This window comes from Pinus tabuliformis, chromosome 3_1, assembly GCF_031772625.1.
Source record: "Pinus tabuliformis cultivar Carrire ecotype Pingquan chromosome 3_1, CPIR1, whole genome shotgun sequence".
Taxonomy (NCBI): domain Eukaryota; kingdom Viridiplantae; phylum Streptophyta; class Pinopsida; order Pinales; family Pinaceae; genus Pinus; species Pinus tabuliformis.
In genome coordinates, this window is record NC_142301.1 from 663787554 (window position 1) to 663805795 (window position 18242).

General features: G+C 37.2%; 1 protein-coding gene across 11 annotated transcripts in view; it reads right to left on the bottom strand.

Moving 5' to 3' along the window:
- Positions 1-1275: 1275 nt before the first annotated feature.
- The window catches only part of LOC149188857 (uncharacterized), a 405877-nt gene continuing 388910 nt past the window's right edge, over positions 1276-18242 (bottom strand). For 4 of the 11 annotated variants that reach the window (XM_089411713.1, XM_089411714.1, XM_089411715.1 and 1 more), the window contains 5 exons: positions 4392-4793; positions 4165-4276; positions 3985-4070; positions 2255-2317; positions 1279-2171 (listed from right to left, as the gene is read on the bottom strand). In XM_089411713.1, coding sequence (XP_089267839.1) covers positions 2258-2317; positions 3985-4070; positions 4165-4276; positions 4392-4793 — 660 coding nt within the window. In that variant the 3' untranslated portion in view covers positions 1279-2171; positions 2255-2257. Of the gene's footprint in view, positions 2172-2254; positions 2318-3984; positions 4071-4164; positions 4277-4391; positions 4794-18242 lie in introns of all 11 variants that reach the window. The other 7 variants (XM_089411720.1, XM_089411718.1, XM_089411717.1 and 4 more) reach the window with 4 other exon arrangements.

Below are 18242 nucleotides of genomic sequence, written 5' to 3' on the forward strand. Positions count from 1 at the left end.
CAACTCAGGGTTTTAAAAACACCGAAATACGGTTCTACCGCCCCACAAGATGAATTCCACTGGTGTTGTATTATGCAAATTATTTGGCACAGGGCCGTACGAGTGTGTCCTCGTATCCATCCGTGTTTTCCATTAATTGGTGCTGCATACTCGACCGAAAGTGAAACAAATAAAGGAGGTCAAGCACATATCTACAGATTCCACTTACAAATAAAAACTTCAAGTACATTTTTTCAACCACAGATTGATACTTACTTAAGAAGTTGCTGGAAGAAATAAAAAATATGTACTTACAATTCTCAAAGAAGTTATGGGTGGCTATAATTCTTTTGGTGACGATGGGTTCAACATGTTGACAGCAATAACACGTTGACATTGAGCTAATGATCAAGCATGTATATATAAGAAATTGGATGTCTATATTTGATAATTACAATTATCTTTTTTCTTGTTATTAGTCCCTGCCAAAGCAATACTATAGCAATCAATAGTACTATTAATTTGTGTTTGACTTTAACAATTTATAATATTTATCTTTGACAAAAGAGTATATGTTTTTTATATAACAAAAAAATATGTTTTTTATATAACAAAAAAATATTATTTTTTTAACATTCTATTGGAAACTAAATTTAAGGTCTTATTGCAGCCTCCACCTAAATTCATTAATTTCCTAATAGGTTTGCCACTTATTTTGGCATTTTAGAAATAGAACAAAGCATTTGCATTTAGAACAAAAGGTTGTAGATCCTAGTTTTTATTGACTCCTCTTTGGCACAATGTATCGTGATTTCACTGCTGATTCAAATTCCTCTGAAGCCACTGCTGACCTCCCAAGACACAGCAATAAAGTGGGTGTCTTTCAGCAAAGAGTTACGTTTTAGTCTTGATCTTCGACAGCTCAAAATCAAAAAGTCTGACTACGAAATATAGATGGAGCACCAGTAGATATCAGGGGGGAAGATTATCCTAAGCAATCCTAGAGACAAAGCCAAATTATAGATTCAAACTCTAAATATTATCCATTTTCTTTCTTTATGAATATAACATCATAATATGATTTTATATAGGATGATAAAATTGCCTCTGGAAACCATTACCATAATAGGGCACAACTGGCTCTTGGACTATGCACATATTCAAATATCCAAACTGATATGATGAAAACCAATCTAGAAACTAAAAACTGTCGCAATAAGCAACACAACACTATGGGGGCTTCATGATGTGGAAGCTTCAACAGCACTATTTAAATTTTAGACTACATGTATGAGTTTAGACTGCTTCTTTATCCTCTAATTTGGAAGTCCAGTTACGCTAGTATTACAAAAAGATTCAGAAGGCGGCTTGGTACAGTCATCAGAGAAATTGCAATTATCAAACATAACTTAGTTATATTTGACTCAAGTAGCAACAAAATATGATTTTGTGCTTGATCAATGTCACTAGCATGAAACCCAACACAAATTGCCTTTGAAAACTATTACAATAATGGACATACTGGCTCTTGGATTGTGCATATATTGAAATGTCCAGAACTGATATGATGAAGACTCATCTAGAAACTAAGCAATAAGCAAAATGACTCCACGGGGACTTAAAATCGTGTGGTAAGCTTCACCAGCACTATTTAGACTACCATTATAATTTATGACTTTAAACTGGCCTCCTTGCCCTCCAATTTGGAAGCCCAGTTCCGCTAGTATTACAAAAATATTCACTAGGGTGCTTGGAACGGTCACCAGTGAGATGGCTAAACTTCAAGTATCAAATATACAGATATACATAATCACCCTGAATGGTAACATTAAGCTAAGAGATTGGTCAGTAGTTGTAAGCTTCGGACAAAACTTTTCCACACTGGACAAAAATGTGACTGAAAACTTACCCAACTGACGATTACAAAATTTTAAATAGAAATTAGGTCATTGATTTCAATTTTCAAACCAAGGGTAAACTAGGGCTCCATCAATATCCAAAGCTAACTTAACTGAACTATGGATTAATGCCAAAAGTCCTTATGCCATACACAACCCTCCCATGGCACTGGAGGGACATTAATTGTCTCATGAGCTTCACCCTGACTTCTGCAGATAAGTTGCTGAATGTACATTTTACAGAAAATAACCTTCCAAACGAACTTTAAACATATCTTCATTATCCCAGGGCACCTGCATGTATAACAATCAAAGTCAAACACCACATTCAATTTTTCTTATAATTCACAAGCTACTTGGTGTGGAATAGAACTTACAAGCTAAGCAAGGCCTGCATCTTTCAATGCGCTCTCAAAATCACCTTCATTATCCCAACAAACCTGTAGTGTCTAACAATTAATATCATGCAAACTCTAAACAGGTAAATGGAAAAGAGGTATGATATAACTTCCATATTGTTCAAATTTAGGCTTTTGTGATCCATATCTTGATTTATGAGAAATTGTTCGGTGATAATCACATCAAAATTCATTTGTCGACGCATTTCGAACCATCCAGTGTGGTTCATCATCGGGACAAGATGGAGAATCAGATCGTGGCATTGGGACAAATAGAGAGTGGATGAAGAGACCGATCATTCCAACAGCTAGAATGCAGATCATTGAAACAGCTAGAATGTAACGGTTACTTTTGACTGGACCAAAAATTAAGAGATATTTTTTAATAACTTAAATCATAAAGTCAAAATAAAGAATTTTTTAATATTATTTTTATATATAATTTTGGAATAATAATTTTAAGTTTGGAATAAAAAAACTTAAATCATAAAGTCAAAATAAAGAATTTTTTAATATTATTTTTATATATAATTTTGGAATATTTCTTAATTTTTGGTCCAGTCAAAAGTAACCGTTACATTCTAGCTGTTGGAATGATTGGTCTCTTCATCCACTCTCTCTATTTATCCCGATGCCAAGATCTGATTCTCCATCTTGTCCTGACAATGAACCACACTGGATGGTTCGAAACATGTCGACAAATGAATTTTGATCTCATTATCATCGAAAAATTTCTCAGAAAACTTCCATATTCTCCCTAAATGAGAAGATATTCTTGCAGAGTGTGTATTTACATGCAACGGCAGTATAAAACTATCAAATTATTATCTGTTTAGTAGTGTGTGTGATTACATGCCACAACAATCTAGAAGTACCAATCAATATCTATTTAGAGTGTACGTCATGTCTCTCTTCCTATCTATTATAAGAACAATGTTGCTCCAAATTTCAAATACAACACCGGCAGTTAGTTTGGGGAGTTGAAGTTGAAAGCTCCATAGTTAAGTGTGTTCACTCTAGATTATACTACGATAGTTGACCTCTTGGTAAGTAGTACCGTGACATATTAGAAGTTAGAACCAGTACCAGCATGCAGGTTGACAACAATCTTTGAGTTGAGACTGAAACACAGATTGAGCAGCCACCCTCTCCACTCATGATGATTCACTCAAGACTTCAAGAAAGGAAAAGACTTAGTTCTACTAGAGTTTGGGTCTTGTGATATGTGTGTAGCTTCCCAACTTGGCCAAACTCAACTCAGACAGGTTTGTTGCAAGTGTGACACCTTGAACAGCAATCCTAACAAGTGCCAAATCACAATGAAACCAGGTAGGAAGAGTTGTAAAGAGATGTCTGTATCTTTGAGGAGTATCATGTCATGGAAGAAGCTACAATGTGAAATATGAGGATGCGATGTCATTAATGGAAGAAGCTACAATGTACAATTTGTCACTTGAAATTTTTAATTTATGAAAGTTAGCTGCCATGTCTCTTATAGCCAAGAAGAAATAAGCATAAACAACAGTATTAAGTGGATATCTGGGCAGGTTGGAACTTGATTAAGATGTTAGGATATGATGAGTAGAGTCCAATATTAAAAATGAATTAGCTTTAGACTATGCACACAAGGCTGTTCTGTTTTAATCATAGTTCCTACAGTATTTTCTCTTTTGTAAAGTGAAGTGACAATTAATAACACTGTAACGTACGTCAGTTGCATGTCGCTGGAAATGCCTTTCAATTTTCTTCATGTTTTCCTTATCCTGTGTCGTGACCACAAAATTAAAAGCCGCTCCTGCCAAATGCAGAGTTGAGCAACTGGCTGTAATAAAAACCCCTCATGTATGGTGTATTCAGGATTTTAAAAGAAAGAATAGGAAACTATATACCCTTGCGACCAAAACGTCCACTTCGACCAATTCTGTGCAAATAGACTTCATAGTCAGGTTCGTCTGTGGAATAAACTCTAACAGGGAGGTCAAAATTGACAACTAAGGTAACCTGTAATAGAACTGAGTATGTTAGAACCTCACCTCTCTCTATAAGCCAGGAGCTATTAAAATTTAAAACCATTAAAATAAATGTAACCTAAACACAGGAAGCTTATCAAAAAAACCTGTGCTTGGTCAAACCCTCGTGCAATAACATCAGTTGATATAAGAATCCTTGTTTTCCCTGCTCTAAATTCCCCAATTATGCGATCTCTGTCCTCCGCTTTGAGAGGACCTTGAATGGAAGTGCACTTGTGACCTTCTGCTTCTAACATGCTATGCAGCCTACTTGCACTCTCTCTTGTGCGAACAAATATTATTGTCTGCCCAAGCTTCTCTGCTAGTGGGAAAATTCTGTCTTTTAATACCTTAATTTTCTCAAGTTCATTTGGGCATTTCACACAGTATTGTTTAATAGCATCCAATGACAAATCCTCTTCTTTCACATACACCTGATTTGCAACCGGAATCATTCTGGTTATAAACATCTTGACATTGTCATTGAAGGTGGCTGAAAATAACAGTATCTGCAGAGAAAAATGAGCTCTGTATTAAATAATGATTGCTAACAAAGGCTCAAATTTTGATTATGTCAACAAAATCATAAATAGCCCTTCATTAAAGAATCACAGTCAAGAGAATTTCATGTTCAAGCATGTGATTGATTTAGTATATCTACATAGATATGATGTTAGATCGGTCATATCAATTTCTCTGAAACAATGACACACAGTCCCCTATAAGTACTTTGTTGAGGAAGGCGCTAACACATTTTTTAATCTTTTTATCACTCTGAATATGGTATATTTTTAATGCATTTCGACGATACTTCCATGGCAAAATGAGACACTGGAAATTCAAAATTACAAATAGTTAATCATCAAATATCATGACATGCAGTGGGGGTGGCCACCACATAATATTGGAAGTGCGTGATCCATAACTTAAAATAGTAAGAAAATAATTATCTCCCATCTTGTAAACAAAAGAGAAACTGAAGATCCATGTCGTCATAACTGCTCAATGCTCATCATGCAGCTCAGAAAAAGGAAAGACAGCTATGAAATAGGCTGCAGCATGGATCTAGGAGGAATCCTTGGCTCTTCCCCGTTTTGAAATGAAGAGGGGGAGTAGACAAAAAACAAGGGAGAAGTTTGTTAGAAGAGAAAGCAGGAGGCACCTCCATGGCACTCCCCTCATCCACAATGATTTTGTAAACATCCAGTCCATGGAAATAAATTTCTGGGTTGTTTCTTTCTTCATAATTTTATGTTCTATTTTTACTCCCTCTATCATTCAATTAATTTACCGTGTCATTTTGGTCTGCAGTCATTTGTCAAGAAGGATCTTTATAATTACTATCGTTGATGCTTTGGGATGGGAAAAACAGAATTTAGGACCTAGAAAGAAACTTCAGGCCAGACCCTAAAAGCACAGTGATGGACTTGTTGACTACTGAAGTGGCACCTGAAATTTTTTTACGACTCCATGCCCGAGAATATGTCAAGAGCTTCATGTACCATCAAAGTTCATATATAGTCAGATTTTTTTAACTCATCTTATTCTTTTCATCTTTTTCTATGTTGTACTGAGATTCCGCTGCCCTACAGGGATATTGTATAAATGTCACTACTAGCGCATGATGAATAAAGCTATGTAACAAACTTAGGATGTTGAGACTCGATCAACAAGCGAGTACAACTTGGAGTGCTCTTTTTACTTGGTTAATTATTTCTGCTTTTTAGCGGCGAATAATTTTCTAGGTTTTTTCACTCATTGCATTACCCCAAAGCCCGGGTGACGACTTGAAGATCATGCCTCAAGTCCATCTTAGTGTCTAGGGTCAATGTATATTACCATGCTATTCTTCTATTACAAAACCCTTAGAAGCAGAGAAGAAAATTTCGTTGTTCAGAGGGAGTAGCAAGCCAAATTCTTAGAGGATGCGTAGTTCCTTGACAGACACGCTGAATTGCTAGGTTAGAAGATTGATTTTTAGTTGCAGGGTTGAAGAAAAGTCGAATTTCACAGGATAGTGATTACAACAGTTAGATCCCAGGATAGTGATTACAATAGTCAGAGGGAGTAGCAACAACTCGAATTTTCACTGAGCAGATTCCTTGGTTGGACGAAGAAGGTTTTGCAACATCAGAATCAGTGTCGGGTGGAAGAGAAATTGCACACACAAACGGAGATTTCTGTCAGAGTGTTTCTAGCCAAGAAATCTGATTTTCCCAGTTGTAGTTTAGCAATAGCAGCTAGCATATCTATGCATTCCAAAAGAGAGTGTGAGTAGCAGAGCAGCTATTGAGCAGAGGAAGAGGGAATTTCCAGATCAGATTCAGTATTGGCTACAACAGGGTTTAGAGATTGGGATAGGTTGGATGGATCTTCCAACTACATCATCTGGAAGGCTAGGATGTCCTTCCTTCTAGATGAATATGGCCTAAAAGCCTACATAAATAATGTGGTGGCAGTTCCCCATGTGAAAATTTTCTGAATCTAACACATCAGAAACCCCTACTGCAATTTTTGGTTTACTATCTCCTACTTGTTCTTTACATTAACAAGTTATTTACTTACATAAACATCGAAGTAAACACAAATGAAACCTTCACTAATATACAGATCAACAACTGAAATAACTGAGACAACACAAGGGACATCGTTATTTTTGGACAATCGTGCCCGGAAAACCCCAATGTGGGAAAATCAATGAAGCATATATGAGGGTTTTATTATTAAACAGATTTCTGAATACAACTAGGGTGCCAGAAATGGCTCACCCTTCAGAGAATATCCTTGGTAGAAATACCTCTATTCGGAGACAAATATTCCGGCTGATCAACAACCGGATGAACAATCCCACAATGACTCCGACTGTTCCTTGTGCTAGACAGCGAAAGCTGCTCCACGCACTCCTCTGGAACTATGTCACCCTCTTTGGAACTGTGTCACCCTCTCTGGCTCTACGTCAGCCAATCAACTCTCAATCTGTCCCACTGAATCACCTCAGCGCAGCCTTTGAAGCTCACTGCGTCCTCTGCGTCAACCTCTACGGCCTCTGCGTCAGCTTCTTTGGCCCTCTGCGTCCTCTGCGCTGGCCTCCTTAGCCTTTGTGTCAACCCTTGTTGCCTATGCGTCAACCCTCCTAGGCTCTGCGTTGCCTCTTCCGGAACTCTGCTTCCTATTTGATATGTATCCTTCAGCCTTGGATCGAAATCCTCTTGCTGAACTGCCCCTCGCTGCAACTGATCACTCACTCGATTTCCTCAACAAACCCTGCCCCAGAAACTCGAATTATTGATCTCTCTTGGTGTGTCTCCAACTGACCCTCAAGCATCCTCTTATACTTTTCCTGTTGACGATCCAACGACCGAGATTAAGTCCCTAACCAATGGCTAAGATTAGAACTAGCTTGATCCTCGCCACTTTGAAATTTCTCACCCATTTTAATACACATTAATATTTTTATTTTCCTAAGTTTAGACTTAGGAACCCATTAAAAATATTAATTATTTTAATATCTCTTCATCCAGGTGGAATTTCTCCAAACGATTTCTGGGTCTTGGAGATCTCATGTGCCTTAGCCTCTCCACCAATTTTCATGGCTAGAGAACATCTGATGCTACCAAAAATCAACACCCCAAGATGCAGATCAGCTCAAAGAATACAGGAAGGAGATGGCAAGGGCAAAGCGGTTGATCTTGGATGGAGTCCGAGATCATATAGTCTCACATGTGGCAGACAAACTGCCAGGGAAATGTGGGTAGCTCTCTCTACGCTATATCAGGGTACTTCCGAGCAATTCCTGGAAGAAAAGCTGAGATGCATCAGGAGCAAAAGGGAGAAGGCATAGATCCCTTCCTCACCAGGATTCAGGAGGTCCGAGATCAGATTGCAACTGTTGGGGAGGCGCCTCAACCATCGGAGCTAGTACGGTTGGCTCTAAATAGTGCCTCGGAGGATTGGCAAGTCTTCGTTCAAAGTATATTGGGCAAAAACATGCTACCTAGATGGGACATGATGTGGGCTGATTTGCAGCAGGAGGAATTGAGGCAAGCTTTGCTTAAGAGCTCCATCAATGGCAGAAGTAGCAGCAGATTGAAGGGTGTGAAGGAGGAGGAGAATGTGGCCCTAGCATCGAAGGGTCGCAGTCAGGGGTTGGGGGAGCAGAAAAAGAAAAAGGACCTGTCAAAGGTCAAGTGTTTCAGGTGTGGTGAGTTCGGTCACTACAACACACAATGTCCTCTTGGGAAGAAGGACAAGCATGAGAAGTAGGACCAATAGGCAACATCCGCAGAAATAGACAAGATTTCCTCTAAGCTAGATGAAGAGTTTTCTATGTTCGTAGATATACCTCTAGGAGTGAGTTTGGGTGACTTGGTGTTGTAGCCCTAGAGAGCTACAGAGATGGGCAGGGTCGTCTAGGAGTCCACCTCATGGATCATTACCAGGCTACAGGGGCCCACAGTATTCAGTAGCAACATGGATCAGTGGCAGTTGATGCAGTCAATACCATAGTGGCAATTGCAGACTAGTAGCAGTCAGATACTGAGGAGCGCAATGGAGTGTTGACAACAAAGCAAGCGGCTTGGTACAGAATCAGTAACAATGCAAATTCTTCAATGACAGTGCAGAGGCTAGTAGCAGTCAGGTCTTGAGAGACAGATGCATCATATTGAACACAGATGATTCTGTCTTTTGGATGCTTCTCAGTTGCAGTAGTTGTAGTTGCAGCAACAACAAATGAGAGGAAGTTGTAGTGCAAATGCTGAGTTGGCAGTAGTATAATAGTGTCAACAACAACACAGATGCAACATCATAGTTGCGCGATAGTTAGTGGGCAATATGGCCAGACATCAGTAGCGTGACAGAGGATGATAAAAAGACAGAGTGTTGTGGCAAGATGTGCAGCACTAGAACACAATCCTCGCTAAGAGGGAGTGCTAGTTTTTGTAGCATCGGATGTGTTCTAGCCACGAAATTTGGTGGAGAGGCTAGAATGTATGAGATCTCCAAAACCCATAAATCATTTATGGAAATTACACATAGAGATTACTTAATTAGATTATTAACCTATTTTTTAATGTTTCCTAAGTCTAAACTTAGGTAAAATAGCTAATTAATTAAGCCAAGGTGAGAATAGTCTAGAAACTCACATGGATCGACTTCAAGATGATCTTAGCCTTTGATTAAGTTTTAATGTTGGCTGTTGGTGCTCCAATGAAGGAAATAAGAAGTCGATGGGCACTTGGAGAATACACGAAAGGCACTTGGAAATTTTGATTTTCCAGAGTAGAAGAAGTTAGTTGCCGAAGAGTTTCGAGCTTCAGTGAGGAAGCAGAGACTGTGTCATGTTTCTTTTTTTGGCATGGCCAGGATGGACTTTCAAGGTTGGAGGCAGCTAGGTCATACGAGCGGGTTTACTCTATCAGTAGGCCCAGGGGCTTTTAGAGGGGTTTTGAGGAGTTTTTATGAGGTCTGATGGCATTCGTTGGTATATTCCATCATCTGCATAGTTTATCTTTCGTTTCTTTGCATTCCGACAACTTTCAAAAAACAGAGTTATTAATGGGCCTGACTCAATTAATTACACTTAAGGTGGCATTTCGGGAGGAATACTTGCGAAGAAACCTTAGTGTAATAGCTCGTTGGAACTGGAACGAAAAGAACTACATGATAAGACGGTGGGAAGTAACTTTCACTGGCCTAAGGAGGGATGGTGGCCGATTTACCATTGTCCCAAATTAAAAAGGTATTTTAATTAAAATAAAAGGATGGAAAAGGTATTAAGGGATTAAAATAATAATAAAATAAAGACTTCTAAAGGGGTCCGTCAAATCTATAAAAGAGGAGGAGGAGACCATTTGGGGACATCTTGGATTGTTGATATTTTCTATTGATGAGGTTTGGAGAACCTAGTTAGCAACTTCTCTAGCCCCAAGACGAAACCCTCAGGTTTGCTATTGGGTGTTGGAAAAAAACCAAACACTCTTGAGGAGATTTCACCCAGAAATATCCCGGTGCTTCAACAGAGTTTTGGAGAGAACGGGTTTGCAGTAGTAGGTTGTAGCAGTCTTCTCATGGGGCCATTTACATCATTACGAGGGTCATATATCATTTTTGGTTAGAGATCTTTTCCTGGGGTTTTCTCCGCTTGCTTGGCAAGCCCAAGTCCCACTATTCCTTCATGTTGATGTACTCTTTTTAGTGGATTAATAAAATGGCTCAGTGATTTTATTGGTGTCTATTTGTATATCAAATTGTTGGTTGTGTCTATGTGGGAATAATTTCGCCGTTCAAGTTTATTTATGGTATCCACTGTTAAATTTCCATTAGGGATAGTACAGTGGTATCAGAGCTGGTGTTCCTGCCAGCCTGAGGTTTTTAATTACATATTGTCGAAGGCCTATTTTGAAGGTGCCAAAGCCATAATTTGGTTGCAAAATAATTAGTCCGAGGCAATGTTGCACGAAGCGAGAGCGAAGCGGAAGCGTTTTTTGGAAGCGGGGACGCCGAAGCGTCATTTTCCAAAAATCTAGGAAGCGAAGCGTCCGCGGAAGCGTCTGCTATATATATATATATTTTATATTTTTTTGCATTTATACTCAAAACAAACATCCCAAATACCAAATTAATTGTAGAAGACATGAAAACATGCATATTTTTGCATAAATCAAGATAGATATAACATCCATTGTACATTAATGATCTAGAATCTAGATTCTTCTCCTCTTGTCTAGCCTTTGCCTCTACCTCGATTGTCTAGGGATATTAGTCAACATTGCCCAATTTTGATCAAACTTCCTAATTCAAGACTTAAAATATGGTAGAAAAAGCTTAACATGTTTGATCGATGATTTTGACTTGATTGAAAGGTAATTTTTTGCTAAGGGCGTGCCGCGTGACAAAGGAGTTCAACAATTAACACCACCAACACCAGGGTACATATAGGGCTTGGTGCTCTTGATTAAATGCTAATCGCATACCTTCATACTTGATATAATCTAATGAAATGCCACAATCCCATTGATCCTGAATACCTGAAAACTGTTAAGTCTGCTGAATTTTGAATAGGATATGAAATTCTATTTTCTCCATATGAAGTCCAATGAGGCTGGAACCACTCTCAAACATTCTGAGTCATTTCATGGTTATGTTAAAAATTTAAGTAAAAGGATGAAAATGAAAATTAAAGGAGAATGTCACTTTTACTTTAAGAATTTAACATTACCATGAGGGAGCATCTGCTATATTTATATTTTTTTTTGCTTTCATTTGTCACCCTAACCCAAGGTGGACCCACCCCCAACAAGCAAACTCACCTAAAATTTAAAAAAAAATTGAAAAAAAAAACGATTTTCTAAATGCTTTTCCGGAAGCTTTTCTGGAAGCGTACGGAAGCGTCTGGGAAGCGTCTGGGAAGCGTCTGGGAAGCGTCTGGGAAGCGCCGTACGAAGCGCGCTTCGGCGCTTCGGAAGCGCCAGCGCTTCCAAATTTCCAGGAAGCGTCTAAAAATTTCGAAAGCGCGCTTCCGGCCAAGCTTCCTAGGCGCTTCCGTACGGGACGCGCTTCGGGGCTTGGAACCGGGGGGGGGGGGGGGGGCGCTTTGTGCAACACTGGTCCGAGGCATTAACGATTCTACAAAATCTCTCTTACAAAATGCTAGACATATTTTCTTGGACTTTGTCGCCCACTTAATAATCATTCGACAATTATGTTGGCCAAGTCACGTGAAAGTGCGAATTAATTTCATTTCATTTTGAAAGGCGGAGCTAATTTTTTTTCAAGAGGACCGACTCATTCTTATAAAAAAAAGGGGGCTAATTATTCAAAACCAAAGTTTATAAAACAACTGACAAAGACCAAATTAATATTTTTTGAAGGAGCGGAGGTAAAATTCTTTATGAACAAGGCCCAATTAATTATTTTTCAAAGATTGACTCTATTGTTTGGAATACGCCGATACACGTGTTGAACAAGTTGTCATTGATGTCAAAGCGGGAACAGTTGCAGGATCATTGAGCAGGTGTGCAACAGGTCGTTGATGTCATCGCAAGAGTATATGCATGTATCAGGGAGATTAGAGGTTGCAGGAAAGAAACCCTAGGTCTATGGTTTGGTTTCTTGGACGATGGTCATATCCCACACTTTGATGAAGATTTCGATGATGTAGATTTGTGATCTTGTCTTAGAGACCCTCACCATAAGATTCTACCCGTTGAGCTAGTTCTTGTGGTATGAGAAGCGTCTCGTGGGCCCTCATGATTTGTGAGATATGCAGTCAAAGTTGAAGGTCCAATTTAGGAAACAAAACCTCAATCGCTGACCGAGTGTGATGATGTGGCATACAAGGATTGGAGCTGGCAGTCATAACATTCGACTAGGATTTGGACCAAAATATTGAGCTTGTTGTCGCACAAATTGTCTGGGCAGCACGACAATGCTCAAACTGGCGCTGTCACCCTGATCCCCAATCTCTCCGTTTAAGCCATCTCCCAAGGCTAAGGGGGGTTAGACCCTATGGGATAAATGAAGACCAACTGTGGACCAGTTGGGTTGGGAGACACAGCAAGGCAATTTAGCACCTGATTGATTTTTAGAAATTAATGTACCAATGCCTTATGGAGTTAATGATTAAATTATTATTTATTAAATGTTGCAGAAGCATAAACCTTGTAAAACAATCATTTATCATCAAATAACCCAAGCAAAGATGAATTTTGCGAGATAATCAATAAATGCACAATGCTTTAACAATGATCTAGCAATTAAATTTTTAAAGATTAAATGCTTTAAACAACCATAAAATTTAAATGCTAACCAGGTTTCAAATAGTTAAGTTCCAGATATAAACACTTTAAGCACATTTAACTCTACCACAACAGAAGAAGAAGAAAAAAAAAATATTCCAATTTTTAATTTGCTTTTCAATTTTATTTTTTTTATAGTTTTAAATAAAATAAAACTAAACTGAACTAAATGAAATTTAAAATTATTAAAACTAAATCCTAAAAGAACTTTTTTATTTTTTATTTTTAAATTCTAAAATTAAAAATCAGAATAAAGCTAAAATCTATTCTAAACTAAGATCCAAAAAAAATGAAAAGAAACCCTTTTTACTTTTTAGGCATTTATGATTTTTTATATTTTTAAAATAAAACAAAACTAAAATTAAATTCTAAACTAAAGCCTAACTATACAAAATCTAAACTAAATATAACTAAACACAAAGCTAACACCTAATAGTATCAAATATATAACAAAAATGAAAATCGATTTTTATTTTATATATTTTTATAAAACTAAAGTCTAAAAAAATAAAACTTAAATCTAAAGAAAAATCTAAACTGTAAAACAAAATAATAAAAAAGCCTAAGGATTAGGTTTTTTTTAAATGATTTTAATTTTTTATTTTTATTAAAGTCAAAAAACCTAAATCTAAATCAAATTCAAAATTAAAATTCTCTTACCAAAACTAAAATGAAATAAATCTAAAATCAAAACCTAACTAAAATTTAATTCTAAAAACTAGGCTCTAACTTGAAAAATAAAAATAAAAATCTAAAATCTTTAAACTAAGATTAAATCTAACTCTAAAATCTAAAATAAATGAAACTCATAGTAAAAAAAAAGAAATACCAATGCTAACCTACGCATGTAAAGAAAATCGATTTTTTTTTTTAATTTTTTATTGCTGTTGGTGCAGGTGACGGCTGAGGAGAAATACGCAGTGGGAGAAAGGCGTGAGGAGCAGAGGACGGAGAGGTTTGGAGACTGCTGCGTGAGGGGAACGTAAAGATAGCGAAAAAAGGATTGTAGCAACGGATTTTGATGGGTAACGTGCAGGTTTAGCAGATGCGTGGTTCGATGGGAGAGCTGCAGACAGAGGGATAAATGGATACGGTGGCGGATCTGAGGGTTTCGATGAGCTGGAAGGGTTTGGAAGAGTAATTTGCTTGCAGGTTGGACGCAGTTTCTAGAGGCTACGAGGAAGAGCAGATGTGAGGAATGCGCAAGGAAAAGATAGCGTGGAGTGAGAGTATGTTTCGCAGGTTCTGGAGCAGCATGGAAGGATGCAGATATTTTGCTGGCAAGAGCACTGGACTAGAACAGAGTGGGAATAGAAGTTCGGTGCACCTGAAGGGTAACGTTAAAGATTTCAAAAAATCCGTAGCAGCGTAAGGATATTGGGCAACGATGCATGGGCAGGCAGAGAAGAATAGGCAACTGCATGAGGAATTTAGGGTAGCGTAGGAGAAAAGGGAAGGTAGGAAAATAACACAGAAACTTTTCTGATCCCGTAAAAATTTTAAAATCCACAGCCAAACCTTAAAAATTCCGAAAGCTTTATTGAACACAAAATCAAAATTTCCTGCAACAAAAATGAAACCCCAGGCAACAGCTGACAGAAATAAAAAAAAAAATTCCGAAATTTCTGTCAAAATGAAATCCCAGGCAGCAAACAGATAGCTTGAAAAAACCCTCGAATTTCTTCAGAAAACCTAAAAAATCTTTTGAAGAATATCCCTGCAAAAAATGACGTTGAGGCCAGATCTTACCCTCCAGGGCCTAGATCTGGCTTCAAACAAAAATCTCTACTTCAGTCCTACAACCTGCAATAACAAAACAGAATACCCAGAAACAATATGTGCAAAGATGAAACTAAAAACTCTGAAAATTAGCTAAATAATTACAGTAATTACAAACTGAAGGCTCTAAGCAGCCAGATTTATTGTTATGCCACAAATATTTTCAAAATTTTAAATTTAATATAAGGTGCTTCAGAAAACCCTTCATGCTTCTGCAAAAATTTCTAATGATAAGCCCGAGATTAAAACTGGCTGGGCTCTTTCAGAAAACGCAATCTGGGAGTTGGCTGGTTCAGCCGAGAACTTCCCCTAATGCCTAGTAAACTCAAAATTAAAGATATCCTGCACAGCTTAAATCAACCATTAACATAGAGGGAGAAAACAACAGTGAAATTCAGATCAAATGGAGATACCTGCCATTATATTTCAGAAATTAAACTATCATTCAAACCCCAGAGATCAGACAAGATACCTGTGCCTAAATCAATCTTCATCAAGCTATCATCAATGGCTAAAAATAAAATTATGCAGAAAAATAAAACATCTTACAGCATTTCCAGAAGAGTAACACCAGCAAGATTTTCAACCCCAAAGTCTTTCTTTATTGCACAAAAAATGACTACAAGAGAGCTTTTTTTAGCAGACAACTCTAAGATTGAATGATCTCAAATGACCTCTGACACCCTATTTAAAGGAAAAATTCCCAACAATTAGTTCGAGTGATCCATGTCAAACTAATCTCAACCGTCAATGAGGATCAAAATCCCTTTTAATCTCATCCGTCGAAATGTTAAATGCATTTTAATAAATTAAAAATTAAAATTTTACATTTATTTTCTCAAAATTTTGACTTATTTTATTTTATTTTTTAATTTTAATTTATTATTATTATTATTTTATATTTTTTAATTTATTATTATTATTTTTTTATTATTATTATTTTTAATGGAGCCTCGAACTTAGCCTTTGGAAAAATCCCCTAGGACCTAGGACTTAGGACTAATGAGGGGATGAAACATTTTCTAACCCTCAAGACATTTTACATCATGACTTGAACAATTTTACGTTTCAAGTGGGAAAACCCATTTGACATAGACCCTCATAGACCACCCAGTTCTGCGACACAAATATAATCTAGCAGATCAAGTAATCTGTAATAACCTAACCAAATAATTATGATTATTTCCAAATTACTTTTACATAGACTCGAAGCATACTAGGATTCCCCTAAGATTCTAATGACAAAATCCATTTCGGCTTTGCTGAGGGAAAACTCTGTCGATCATGGATCGGTGAGACAAAAAACCTTCCGGAATTTACATACATGACTTAGATCTACTAAGATTATTTACAATTTACACATGCAGACTGGGTTTACAACATAACATGATCGGGTTGATGATGGAAGTCGAATGGCACAGATACGACAATCAAAGTAAATGCCAATAAAGAATAAACTTATAGCAATTGAAAATGAGATGAAGCTAAAAAATGAAATGCTTTCTTGTAAAGTATGCTTGGAAAATAAGCGAGCAAAATAACAAATGAGCTTATAGAGAGAAAATTGTATCCCAAAGAAAGCAAATTGCTAAGCAACTAAATTAAACCTCCCACATAACTCCAAATACTTGCATGTAAGAAGTAAATTGCTCTAAAGAAAAATATCAACCTATACTTCAAAGAAAGAAAGAAGTGCAAAGCATCAAGTGAAACTTGTAGCAAAATTTAATTTAGAATTGAAATGTGATGGTGAGGTTGTGTTAATTTTAAATCATTGCAAAATGAGCTAAAAAAAGGAAAGTTAGAAAATATGCAAAATTAATCCACCCACACAAAATCCTCCTAAAAGAGGATAAAGGATGTCTTGGGTAAAACACAAGCTCCCACAAGAAAAAGAGATCTTTTATTATGATATTACAATGGAGTTAAAGCCTCTTAGAGGGCTGCCCAAAAGATGAAGGGAAATAGTACAAGATTTGGAGCTAGAAAATAGCTATAATATCCCTCCAACAATAGCAACCTCAAGGGCCAATGAAGACTTGCTAAAATCTGAAAATTACAATCTCCACAAAAGCCCACGGCCTATCCTTATTTGCAGCTCCTTCTAGTGTCCACGACCTCCTTGAAATAAATCTTGGATGCTTGAGAGGTCCTACAAGAAAACTAGTTAGAGTTCAATAGTCTTTCCTCAAGGCACTTGTGTCAAAACTCCAACTATGGGCTGCAAAACTAAGACAAAATTAGTGTAAAAGAGCATGCAAGTATGATCCAAAATAATATATAAAACCAAATCAAGCGATGGGAGTGAACCCCATCACTTGTGTAGTTTGGGAAATACTCTTAAATAACTAAATATATCAATAAAGCACACTTTTTTAAGGAGATTTAAATTATGAATTATTTTCTTGTATACAAACTATGTCAAAGAAAATCACTTCGTAAGATAAACTATGGAATTCAAAGAACTAATAGGAGCTCCTTCGAGAATGCATTAAGAGTGGGTTAGTCTCTCCAAAGACTTCCCCTGACGCTTGATATTTGATCCAACAAGATTTTCCTCTACAGAACTTCAATCCAACATTAGTCCCATATAGATTTAGCAAGTGCAATAAGAAAAACTCTAGAAATTTATTGGAAAATAGATAGAGATTTCTACACCTAAAACATACTTCTAAATCAACTGCCAATGCAAGATAGCTTTACATTAACAAATCTACAGAAGCATATGGAATTATCATAAATCAAATCATGAGCAAAGGAAATTATACCAATAGTGAGTCAATCATCATATTCCAATGGAACAACATTGATGAATGAACCCCAAAGTCTTTTATTGCAATTGAGAACCATTGAGAAATCACTGCTAGTAGGATTATGGGTTAGATTTCGCTTTCTTGATCATTACTTGTGAATTTTGTTCATGTATTTTACTTATTTGTTATATTATCTTTCATTAAGCAATTACCAAATTATGTGTGCATGAAGATCACAAAAACACAAGACATAAGATGTAGGCACTCTACCAGGGAAAAACCCTATCTAGGGGAAAACCCAATCAAAATATCTCCCTTCAATAGTTTTCCTTGAGACTCTTCTATATAGACAAAGACCTCCACACCAAGCCAACCTCTCCTTCGATCCAACCTTCGACCTAGCAGCAACAGCACTTCGAGCCTAACAACTTCGACTTTGCAGCTTCTGGCATTAGCCGCAACTTTGACCTTGACTAGGAGACTTCGATCTCCTAAACAAATCCACACAAGAGAGAGAGGAGCACCAAAATTTTGATTTTCTTCTTCACCAAACTCACACTCCTTTTGGACCCTCCCTTCAACTTCGCACTTCTTCCCAACTTCCAGCTTCCAAAGATCAAACTATGCT